A 12,933-nucleotide genomic window follows, 5' to 3' on the forward strand; every position below is an offset into this window, starting at 1 on the left:
GGTTATCATGCATTACTCATGCACCCTTTAATTGGAGCCCCTGATAACTTCAAAAGCATACACAAGTTGATTAGTCAGCTCTGTGGATAGGAAGAGGTCTCATAGGCTAGCTTGGTGCTCCAGAATTCTCACTGACCTTGGAGGAAATGAACCCCAGTGTAATTGAGAAGGTACTGTGATCCTGTCTAACTGCCTCTTTCCTACCACGCTGGTGACTGAGGCTGGGTCAAGATTCCTACTAGGGACTCTGCTGGACTGCCAGGAGAAAGGAGAAATCTCTTGCCTACTGAGAGAAAGGGCTGCTGACTGCACTCCACAGAGGAGAGTCTGCCTGAAAGGGTTTTTGGGGAGCCCCAGTTGCTATTCAGGATAAAAAAGCATCAAATTCCAGCTATGCTGTTCAAGGCCAAGAGGAAGGATGTCCACCTACTGCAACTTGTTGTTAATCCCTTTTCACTTCAACCTGCAATGGCCCTAGCTGCCGCTAAGGGACCTTGAGGATTGCCTCTGCCTCAGCCCCATCTCCTAGCCCTGCGATTGTAAGGGAGGCTGCTTTGTTGATCTCGGCACCGTAAACCATGTGTGAAACCATCTTTCAGCTACTGAGGTATGAGAGGTTGAATGTACGACTTCTGACTCTGTGTGTGACTAATTCACTGTTCATTGTCAATGTCTTGGGGAGGTGAGCTCTAACAGGTGTAGGAAAACACCAGCCGCAGTCAGCGAAGCTTAGGGTATCATGAAGTTAACATTTAATCACCCTCTTTACGTAAAAATTACTATAACTGCAATCAGTTCTTTCAAAGATATCAGCACTTTCTGTATGAGCCTTTTAAAGCACAGAGTTCCCCTTTAGCCCCTCCACACTGTGGAATGCCACGGTGTGCCATCCGAAGCACCTGATATATGAACCTTGCCCCCCCTTGAACTAACGTTTATGCTGGAGTAAGTCATGAGGCCTTAACCTCAAAGATGGCTGAGACCAGAGAAGTCTTACAGTGCAGTCAGAAAACGTTTTAATCTTCCATGGGACACAAAGCAATCCTAAATGTATCTTCGCTGTGGAACAATGCATCAGGATCTGGCCTCCAATGATGATTTTCTGAAATATTGTTATACAATTTGAAATGCTAAACTTAGCTCCTTCAAATCAACTCTCTTGCACATATTAACAATTGCAAAAGGCTTAAAATGTAACCCCATGCCCCAACTAGCTTCATGAAGGAGTTTTTCCAGTGTTTAAAATAAAAGTAAAAATCTGTGGTTATCAGTGTTTACTCCTTTTTGTTCCGTTAAAAAAGACACAGTGTTAGTCTTAAGTAGGTGTGCTTTTATTTCCTTTATGATGTAAATTCTACCAAAATTCTATACTATTCCTTAGAAAGACGTCATGAACCACCAAATTTAGCAGCTTGAGCAGGTGGGAGTGGGGGGATGCCGCTAGGTAGTGCCTAGTAACATGAAGCACTGTAATTGTTTACAGCTCCTTTTACTTTGATCAGAGATACTGAGATACTGGTCTCCAGACAGAAGCTGAAATACTTCTGCAAGAGAACAGTTAATGCAGCTGTGGGTTGGCAGGAGGGGTCGGTAGGGGGCATTTGGGAGGAAAGGAGTGAGGGCGTTAGGGATAGATGGATGGATTTAGAGAAGGGAGGGCTGAGGCTGGAAAGGGGACAAAGATGTGTGGATGCAGAGATGAATGCATGAATGGAAGGATGGATAGATGGATCGAAGAAGAATAAACAGATTAATGTACAGACAGAAAGAACGAAAGGTAGATGGAGAAAAGCATGGGTGGAGAGAATGAAGAAAGGAAGGAAAAAGTGTGGCTATAGAAGGACAGGTGGATAAAAGGACAGGTCGATAAACAGATGGAGAGAAGGAAGAAAGAAAAGAAAGATGAAAAAGGACAGCAGGGAGGAGAGAAGGAAAGAAACAAGTACAAAATACGGAAAGAAGTGTGGGGAGAAAGAAATAATTTTACAATTCCCTCAAGGAGAACAATCTGCTGAATAACTGCTAGGCTGACTTGCTCCTTGCAATTTAGTATATGGTTGACAGTGGGGGCTTATTTGTTTTTTCGGAATCCAAATTCCCTTCCTTTTATCCTTTTCTTGAATTTGCTTTTTAAAGTAACCTTTTATTTTTTATCTCACCTGTCTCCTTTCCCAGTACTCATACTCCTTTTTGCACCATCCAGTCCTACCCCATGTGAAGGATTTGCATGGTTGGCGATATGTTTGCAGCACATTAATATGTGATTGAAGCACATAAAATAACAATGGTGGGCATTTAACATACATTCCTGCTATTCTTCAGATTGGTTAAATGAAGATTTCCTAATAGGACATGAAATATGTAATGTGGGGTGTCAAGTTATTTTAAGTCAGTGTCACACAATTCTGTCCTTTTGTCTCAAAATACCAAGCAGGAACTTGCTATAAATGTACTATAACTGTCTCATCTGGCCGGAACTTACACCTATTCTACTTGGTTTTAGGGAAGAAGTCTACTAAGGATTTAACATGCATGCAATTACCTATACATTTATTGGTGACAGCAAGCTCTGCTGCTGTATTAGATAGCAGCTGAGGTAGTAAAGAATACTAATAACTTGCAGCATGTCTTTGATCAGTTGTCTGTGCAGTTCACATTGTGAATGTATTTACTTTTGCATCGTTGGGCTGTGCCATTTTCTTAGCTAACTTGTGGCCCTTTGTTTATTTAAAAGCAGCGTTGGGCTGCACTTGCAGAGCATATGTGAGAGTTGCACAACGCACTGTATTTTGTTGTGTTATGTGCAGCCTGCACAATTCTAGTGCATTTTTTGTCTTCTGTTTCCATGAAAGAATGACCAAGCCGAGACCACCACATCCCTCCGTCTTAGGATCTCTTCAACAGACTTGCCACCTTCTTCCACCGGAAGATCAAAGACATCTACGACAGTTTCGGACCCCAGGACACTCAGAGCTCACCAACAACACCCCTGCCAGGATCCACAAAACCCCCACGACTGCATACCTCAAACCTCCTCACAACAGATGAGACCCACTCCATCATGAGCAGCATCCACTCTGGAACCCCTGCCCACACTACATCTTCAACAAGGCCAGCGCCTCGATCGCGCCGAAAAAGACCATCTACAAGACCATCAACTGCTCCCTAGAGCCAGCAACCTACTTCGCGGACTGGAAGCACGCCAAGGTCCTCCCACTTCTGAAAAAACCCACAGCCGACCCAACACACCTCAAGAAATACCGTCCCATCTAGCTGCTGCCCTTTCCAGCCAAGACTGCAGAGAAAGCAATTAACGCTCAGCTACGCCAGCACATCGAGGACAATATCTTCCTGGACGTCTCCCAATCAGGATTCAAAACTAATCACAATACCGAAACCACCCTGGATGGAAGCAGTCGGCACCTGGATGAGGGTGAGCTGCCTCAAGCTGAACTCCGTCAAAACCGAATTCCTCATCCTGGGAATCTCCTCATCAGCCTGGGATGACTTCTGGTGGCCCTCAACTCTCGGCAGGCCCCCCACCCCTAAAGACCACGCACGAAACCTCGGCATCATCCTCGACTCAATGTTCACCATGACCGTTGCCTCCACCTGCTTCCACACCCTCCGATTCCCACAGAAGATCTTCAGATGGATACCAACCGACTGCCGAAAAACTGTGACACCTTTCCTAATCACGAGCAGACTAGACTATGGCAACGCCCTCTATGACGGAACTTCCAAGAAGAAACTGAACAAGCTGCAACAAATTCAGAACGCCACCACCAGACTCGCCCTAGACATCCCCCACCGAGAACACATCACAGAACACCTGAAAAAGCTCCACTGGCTCACCATCGAGAAGAGGATCAACTTCAAACCCCTCGTCCACGCCTACAGAGCCCTCCACGACAGCGAACCGAGCTACCTCAACCACCACATCACCTGGTACTCCCCTTCCAGATCTCCCTGCTCGTCCCAGCAGTCACTGGCCAATGTCTTTCTCACACCTGGCAGCAAAAGGTTGGAACACCTTACCTCCTCACCTCAGTCAGTTGCCATCGCTGCCTCAGTTCAGGAAGAACCTCAAGTCCTGGCTCTTCAACTGATCTCTGAGGACCCCTCAGCGCTTAAGACCCTATGGTCTATAAAATACATGATTGATTGGATGATTACAGCTCAGTATAGTTCCAGGAGAAGCGGTTTTTAAGCACGATGCTGCCAAGTGTCCGGCCGTGTTTCTGCACCATAATGTCTGAATATCTCGTTATACGCTGGCGTGTAATCTCAAAACAGGTCCATGTACATTTTTTTGCTGAATGTGAGCTGCTGCAAGCACGTACTCGGAAAAACAGAGCAGTGGTTGTCTATTCATGTTTTTGAGCTGTAGTGTCTAAGTGTCAGACTAACTTGTAGATTTCTGATTAATACAGGAGATGTAGGCAGCACGGTTTTAGAAAAACCAGCACATGGACCCCTTGGGGGCATGTACACAAGCACTAAATATCTTCATAGTATGTCCCTTGATCGTTCTGTAAGAGAGGACAAGGCTCCAACAGGTGTCCTTGAGACTATTATGATGTAAAACTGAGCACAAGTATACTGGGAGCCAGGTCACATATTGATTAGGAGGCATCCACATGCAGAGTCATCTTTATTGCTACAATCCTTTTGCCTGAGCTTTCAGAAAGCAAAACCCCGTCCCACTGTCGATGAAGCCGTACAACACCCTGGTGGTGCCACTTATCCTGGACTCAGACCTTACTCAGACTTCAACTGAAAACCTGTTTGTCATGACACAGCACCGCAGAGCAACAAGTCAACCAAAGTCATATGAGGAGAACCATGCTCCCAATACTGGAGTGGATGAAGGTCTTGGGGGTCCAGGCACCTTGTGGTCAGGCACAAATGCATACGAAGAGGCTTACCACGACCGGAGCGGGGTCACAGAAATAAAAGTAGCAAAATCCAGTGTTTCTGGTTTCTACTGAAAAGTAAACATTTCCTTCTGCCGTGTGTTACTAGTTAGAATTGGTTTTACTTAAAACCAGAAAGCTTACATGTAAACCTGCATTTATTTTTTGTTTTATCAATAATGCCATCTTTGCTGTGAACCGCGCTGCATTTTTCCACATTGTGTTAAAATAATTCTCTGCCCTTGACAGCAATTCAGAAACTAGTGCTAAATAGCTCATTATTTTTTTAATCATTAGTTTCATATGGAAATGAATTAGGATTTATAACGTAAACGGGATTTTGAAGCAATATCTTCTCTCAGATGTACTGATGATAGGTCCAGCTTGTTTCATATTTGTTTCTGCAGTGGTAGTAATAAATAACTATTTATTGGTCACATTTTGGCACCATAAGACATTTGAAGATGTTGTATACCAAGCAGATTAACTGGTGAAACAGAGGTTGATCTTCAGAGATAATTACTGTAACTCCGAGTCATCCAGCACGATTGAGTCTGTAATTAATATTTTTTGGTTAGTATTGGAAGGCTTTATCCTGGTCATTTCTGTATAAACTCTATAATGTTAAGTAATTATATTAAATTAAACATACAGGAACTGCTTTGCAGGGTTCTGATTGGGATCCTCTGGCCGTTTTGGGCGGTGGGCTTGGCTGAGGCTTAAGTGATCTGTGCTTTCAATTGCAGCACACAGTAGCCTCTGAAGTGGTGCGAGATCCTCCCACTGTGCAGTGAAACAGCCCCTTGGAGGTCAAACAAAACTGCATTGTGAGGTTATCGAGATGTATCAGAAGATAACGGAGTGTGCATCTTTGCATTTGATGGTTTAATTGTAAATGTGGTATTTGAAACACCAATCAAGATTGACTTCTGTGTGGCTAAGCAATGGGACACTGACCTCGGAGTAGGAAGAGGCTAAGTACGTCTGGGTTGCGTGGTTATCTACGTTTCATTTGTAATATTTCGTTTTGTGCTTAATAGAATACTTACTACTTAATACTTACTTACTTTACTAAAATACAAATCACTACCTGGACGTTGATTGGTTCAGGGTGTCAAACGCTTATCACCTCTTTAGTAAATCTTTAGTTGCTCGGCCTTACTAAGAGAGTACTTGGTATTCACTTCGAGGTCTGATAGCACGGTGGCCCCAGGAAATGAGAGATAAGTGAATAACTCCAGCTGTTACAAATGAAGCCCAGTAACCTTTGACTGCACTGGGATGACTGAAACCTGAGCTCTCAGACATCAGTATAACCTTATGGCAAGATTTGTTGTCGAACTTGGATGGCAGGTATATTGAATTAGGTTATGACATCTGTATAGAATGTATCTGCTACATCTTCGCTACTTTTGGGATCAGATTGCCCCAGCGTAGTTAATGGACCTTGTGATCCCTGCCTGATGTGCCCGAGTGCGTGTGAAACTAGTATCTCAACTTATTTTGGTTCTGGCATCGCTTAGGGCCATATGTACGAAAGCTTTTTCCCATAGACACAGAATGGGTAAAATCCTTTCGTACATCTGGTCCTAAGTAGCATATGAACAGACGCCTACGCCTGTCCCCAACAATGTGAGGTTCAGATCCTCTTCCATTACCTGAAGATGGTTCATCAACCATCTCGCTATTATGGGCAGTGGACTATTGTCCATACCCTGGTGCATCACAAAGTGAAGGTGGCAGCATACAGTGCTCTTTGAAACCCAGAGCATGCCACTTGTTTCTAGGAAAACGTGGATAGGAATACTCAGTTTATGGAGATTAGTAAAGTTCCCTTGCTAAAGAACAGGTGGAGCTCAGTGAGGTGTCAATTTTCAAGAGCCTCTACTGCAAACACTAAGTTTCACTGGAGTGTAAAGATTGTGCACCTTAAAGATGACCTCAATGAAGTAGAACCTGGTGTGGGTACTCTTGGGCGTTCATGTTACAGACATTATAAGAAAATACATTATGCTTAGAGGTAGAGACCACTGAGATATAACTATTGTAGATAAGTTGACGACCACACTAGCAAAGGGACATCAAGCAAGACCACTAGTGTGTCCAATTAAAAAAAAATGAAAAAACAATAATAACCATATATAACTTCTGCTTCGAAGTTCTTTATCACAAGGAGAAAACCCTTCACACACAGAGGTCAACATCAAAAAATAATTTGGGCCGACTCCTACAACAAAAGGAAATACTGTTTAGAAACCTTCTTTGAGAAAAGAAAAATACCAGGGAAAAGGGTTGGGTCAACACCCTGACGAAAAAAAACACAAAACACCCCGAGTTGTACATAAAAATCCGGAAACCAAAGACAACATTTTAAACTAAAAAAGATTAAATATACCAGAGGAAAGCATTCAGGATCTACACTCAAAGTGAAAGGTAAAAAAAAAGAAAACATTCAAAAGGCGATGTAAAAAGGCTGCGTTCTTTTTAAAAAACAAAATAAAAAAATAAAAAAAAGGGAGTTGTATTGCTAGGATTAAAAAAACACATTCAAATATTGCTGTCACACTCCTGGAATATGAGAGGTGCTGACTCTAAACATAGAGAACATCAGAACAGGAAGATGCACATTAGACAGTGGTGTGGTAAGACAATGGCTCTGAAGATTGGCGAACTAAACAAAAATAAAGTTTGAGTTTTTTCCCTAAATCCAAGGTGTAGTAAGCATCACTCCTATCACACAAATTCCTCAGTCAAACACTTCAGCAATCACTTTCTTGAGGCTGTAATAAGCAACCTATATTTTTAGCTAGTGAAATTATGCGATTCAACTGCATGATCATAAGTTTATCACAGCTGCCACATAACCCATTATTTGCTGCATAATTTTTAGATTTCAATAAAAAAAATGTTTCTGGCTCAAACTGAAAAATCTGTTACCAGAAACTGAAGAGCTCTAGTGCTCATATCTTTCATAGATTGTCATGCGTATATTATTCTCATCTTAAGGACAGGGATCCTTGGTAGTCAGTGTAAAAACAGCAGTCTAAGCATATGCTCAAATTCAAAAACACTGAAAACAGCATTGGGCAATATGCTATTTGTCCACCTTATTATGAGATCCAGACTCTAGCCAAGGAGGTATAGAGACAGTGAGCTGGTCAAGAATAAATAGCTGCTGGAGCCTCTTTAAACGAGAAGAGGGTGGGTTGCATTTGAACTTATGAAGGATATCAATGATGAAGATTTGCAGCTACAGGTTGAGTAAGGGCTTTCAAGACTATACATAATGCTTCATTGCTGTATATGAAATTAAATACAGTATTTCTATTTACTATTACTTCTGAATGTATAATAAACCAGCTCCAGACACTCATCAGTAGTTTTGTATTGTAACAGTAGTTTTCAGAATTCATCCTTCCTATTGTACTCTAATATCAGAGTTTCATATTAAGCAGTCTATTTCTGTGCCAGTATTCTTCAGTAACCTTTCAACACTGACAGAGGGGTCTTTGCATTTACTAGACTAAGAAGTCTCAAGATTATATTTGGACAACACAAAGGCATTAAGGAAACCCACTAAATGTTTATCAATTATGCACCTGAGGGTACAGGATCTGCCTATATTACCAGTCAGCAAGAAAGAGCTTGGTAGGCTATTTAGGGCCCATTCTAGGAAGGGAAAAGTCACTACCAGTGTGTAAAGTAGGTTCATGCTTATATCCCAAATATGCAAATCTGCTACAAGAAAATTGTTTCACAATTTCACTAGCCAAAACTGCCTAGATTCAGATAATAAAACAGAAACTCCTTGGATCAAGCTACAGTGTAAAACCTCTTTGAATAACCATGGCCTACATTAGGAAGCTGATGCCACAGATTGTGGGGGACAAGCTGGCTTTTATGCTCTAACATCATGACTATCAAGGAGGATCCTAAACCAACTTCCTGGTTTCTTCTTCATAAATGACAAAATACACCATGCCACTATCATCTCATAGTCCCTTCAAAATAACTCAATTTGTGAGGCAACTCCTAGTAAAAGGTATGATGGGATTTGGAAGCTATTGGTTCTCATGAAAGAACAGGATTTCTTTTTGTGTTTGCAACATAGGATACCTATGAGGCTGTATTTTCGATTAGTAAAGTTAGAGTAAATGCTGCACTTTAGTTAGAATTACTGATTACCAGATATGCATTTCAGGATGTATAACAAAGGGGGATTGTTAGACGAAATAAAATTCGTTTACCACCTTTTAAAAAAAAAAAGTAAATACATTTTTTAATGTATTGGGAGTGTTACGGATCCTCATACAGAGGTACAGACATTCTAATACTTATGACTATCAATGAAGATCCTACAATGCAGAAGCAGCAGGCTTTTGAGGAGGTACCTGGCCTAGTTGCATTTGCGCTACGCTTGTGAACGTCTGAGATTGTAGAGGTTGTTGAGGAAATGTATGATTATGGGCCAACACACATGAGGAGTTTGCAGCATTTGGGGAGGAAACATTTGAGCAAATATCATTATTAAGCGCTGTGGTAAAGTTAAAAGACCAATAGGAAACTGAACCATAGAAGGGCCTGGCTGTAGGTCATGCCTTCTATCAAAACTTTCCCTGGAGCACGGATTGGGAATGCAAATAATTGCTCCTGTAATGGCCATAATGCTTGGTAGCTCTTCATCAGCTGAATCCTCCAGCATAACATTTCTGGTCAATATGGTCATTGGCAGTGTGAAAAAAAGCATCCGCTTGCTAACATTTTACTACTCTGGATTACCCTGAAGACTCTGCTCATCTTAATATTTTTCAGACGTTTCCTTTGAAAGCAAACTCCTAGGCTGGAGTGTTACATTAGCGGACAGGAAATGCATAAGAAAAGGTCAAAAAGTTGTGTTGTTTGGCAACAGACAAACACAGTGGATGCTTTACTCACAAAGAAATCAGTGGCACAACCAAAAGTAAGCCTGCCAATGAAACAGACTTCAGTGGTGCAGCCAATGTAGGTATGCAGCAGATGACTGCACTTGTGAAGAGGAGATTATTATTAGAACGTCATGATGACAAGGACTATGATGGCTGTAGTAGGGCTAATGTGATTGCAGTCATCTGTGAAATGGCCTTTGAGAAAAGCCATTAGGTTTTAAAAAGATGACATTGCAACTAATGAGTGATTGACTGGCAGACCAGCATCAGCAACTAGAAGCAGACCAACAGCACTTTCCTTAAAGACTTGATGGGCTAGCATACCCTCTTGTTAGAGGTACACGTTTGTTTTAGGCTTTTCAGTAGCCTGCATTATTGAAGGCTGGTGTGAAATCTTCTTAGGTTCAGAATGCAGTGGCTGACTAAGCATTGGGAGGCAAGCTTTGTGGGCATCTAATCATTTTAAAAGTCTATGCTAAACGACTTCTGCGTAGTAATCAACTAATTATTTTTCATCTGAGTAACAAAACTGGAAACGCTGTTTTCTTACAGCACCCCAGAGACCGGCATCTGTAGTTGTCTTTTATAATATCTTTTAGGTAAAATAACACAAACAATCTTAAGAACATTATTTGGATGCCACGGAAAATTAACAATGCGTGCTTGCCCTCAGCATAAACCTTCAATTTACTACAAAAGGCACATCTCTTCAAAGTTTCCTCTGAAAGCTTTCCAGTCAACCTAAATGATGGATGTCATCATCATTTCTGATACTCAAAAGTAAACATGTTGCAGCTGCTCACAGTCCCAGAAGACGAGGTTTGGAAAATATTACAGATGAAACGCGATCAAAATTAGACAGTGCTCTAGGACTGTGGTTCTTAACCTTTTGTCTTCTGTGGATCCCACTTAATCATTACTTCAACCGGGGACCCGCAGTGAGTAAATATTTGAATCCGACTCCCTCTGCTTCAGCCATTTCTATGATTTCAACCTCAAAACAGTAAACAAAAATATAGAACCAGGCATACACCAAGCAAACCAAATATTGGAATATTTGAATCAATTCTCTATCAGAAATATGAAAGATTTCACATTTTCAATTCTGTCTTTATTTGTATATACTTTATTAACTTTAATTTGTTAATTTTATATAATTTTGCTAAACAGTTGCAGACCCAGAGCAGGCCTTGCAGATGGATCCCTAGCTGTCTTTGGACTACAGGTTAAGAACCATTGCTCTAGGGATTTTGTCACACTGATATGAAGTAGCAAATCTGACAGTTGGAGCCATGAGTGCTAGGAGGTGAAGGAGGCATAGTGCGGGGAGGGGTCAGATTACAATTTTGGACTGTAGTCAACGTTACTGAGTTTATGCTTACAAAAAGTATGTTAACACTGACTACTGGGGATTGCTGGCCACACAAATAATGACCAACAAATAATGGATAATTCAAGCAAGTGCATCTCTAAAGTAATCTATCCAGGAGAATAGAAAAACATTTACTAAAAAATGAAAGCTCCACTTGGTATGCAAAGTGGTAGACCCAGTGCATGTTAGCCGATCACATTTCATTTATTTACTGCTATGTTAAGGTGATAAACTGGTAATAAGTTTGGGAAACCTTTGCTCAGACTACATTAAGGTGTGCTAAAATTAAAAAGTAGCTAAATAATACTGCAACAGAATATGCCTTGTCTTGACGCAGAATTTAGTCATCACTGCCACATAATTTGTTTCTCCACTACTTCATGCTTTCAGTGGGTGTACATTACACTGTGACCCACACACCCTAAGAGCTCTCGCCAAGCTCTGGACAACAATGCTTCAATTCTACAATGAAACGGGATTCTGTCTCTCACTCTGCACCAATAGCTTCACCTCTTCAACACTTAGTGGAGAGGCCATATCAGTACTTCAACCAGAGCTCTGTTAATTCCATCCTAAAGGTGTTAACCTCTATCCATTTAGCTCTGGGGATTCTTGTACCCAACAAGGAACAGGCCTCATTTATCTTCCTCTTCTATGAACTCAATTTTCATACTGAAGAGGGCTATTCTAAGCTCAAACAACCCATAGCTCCTCTTTCCCCCAATAGGTACACTGTGTTTGTTCACTGGAAAAGTCTGTTGTACACTGTAGATCAAGCCATCCAGAAACTAAAGTATACTGACCAAGTAGTGGGGGGTAGTGTGGGTTGGGTGTTAAAAGCACCGAGCTTAATAGAGGAGGAAGCCATCTACCTACTCTTGAATTTTCATGAGTACCATGTAGGCATCAGTTAGCACAGCCACATCCTTGCTGCGCAAGAGGATCTTCCGGACCACGTGCGATACAATGTCCTTCGGTGGGTAGTGCTGGGGGGAGACGAAGTCCAAGAGAAACTGCAGTGTTCCCTGAGAGAAGTCTTCCTCAATAGTGGTAGTCACCATGTTCAGACGCCGGTCAGAGATGGGAACAGGTTGCCGTCGACGGTTCTGCAGAAGAGGAGTGAGCGGGGTCAGTTTTTTCCACAGTAATTATTATTTATAAGGAGCACACAGACCCACACACACACACATACACACAAGATTGTAGAGTGTTGCACAGGCAAACTGTGCATCCAGCCCAAGAAAAAGCACGAACATGGCAGCAGAACAATCTGCCTCAGCACTGCTGAATATCGGACTGAATTCACAATGTTTGGTAATTCATGTGTGGATGCTTACGTAGTTTGAAACCTAACTTGGAATCTTAGAAAATGAAACAGAATTTTTGGAGTTGCTCGCTGACACACAACACGATTTCTAAAGTGGGTGAACACTAAAGATTATAGTTCACAAGTGAACTGGGTGCTTGTATTTAAGTTCAAACTGGTACCTACAGTTTAACACAAAATAATTAGAAAAAAGCTGCTACGTTCTGCACATAGAATGAAAGGACTATACATACTTTAGCCTGCTCCATGCCCCATCCTGGACTGTCGAGTGTTGCCTTTGCTCCCTTCCTCCTTCAACGGGGGCCCACCAGCCTACGTATACTATCTGCTCTGGTTCCAAATGCAAAACTGCTGATGCCACTTCTGAACACAACTACTGTACAATATACTCAA

General features: G+C 41.8%; 1 protein-coding gene across 2 annotated transcripts in view; it reads right to left on the reverse strand.

Moving 5' to 3' along the window:
* The window catches only part of SIMC1 (SUMO interacting motifs containing 1), a 377,806-nt gene that overhangs the window by 220,575 nt on the left and 144,298 nt on the right, over window positions 1-12,933 (reverse strand). For both annotated transcript variants that reach the window (XM_069244585.1, XM_069244586.1), the window contains exon 3: window positions 12,090-12,319. In XM_069244585.1, the coding sequence (XP_069100686.1) occupies window positions 12,090-12,319 (230 nt within the window). The remainder of the gene's footprint in view (window positions 1-12,089; window positions 12,320-12,933) is intronic.

Source organism: Pleurodeles waltl, chromosome 7 (genome assembly GCF_031143425.1).
Source record: "Pleurodeles waltl isolate 20211129_DDA chromosome 7, aPleWal1.hap1.20221129, whole genome shotgun sequence".
Taxonomy (NCBI): Eukaryota; Metazoa; Chordata; class Amphibia; order Caudata; family Salamandridae; genus Pleurodeles; species Pleurodeles waltl.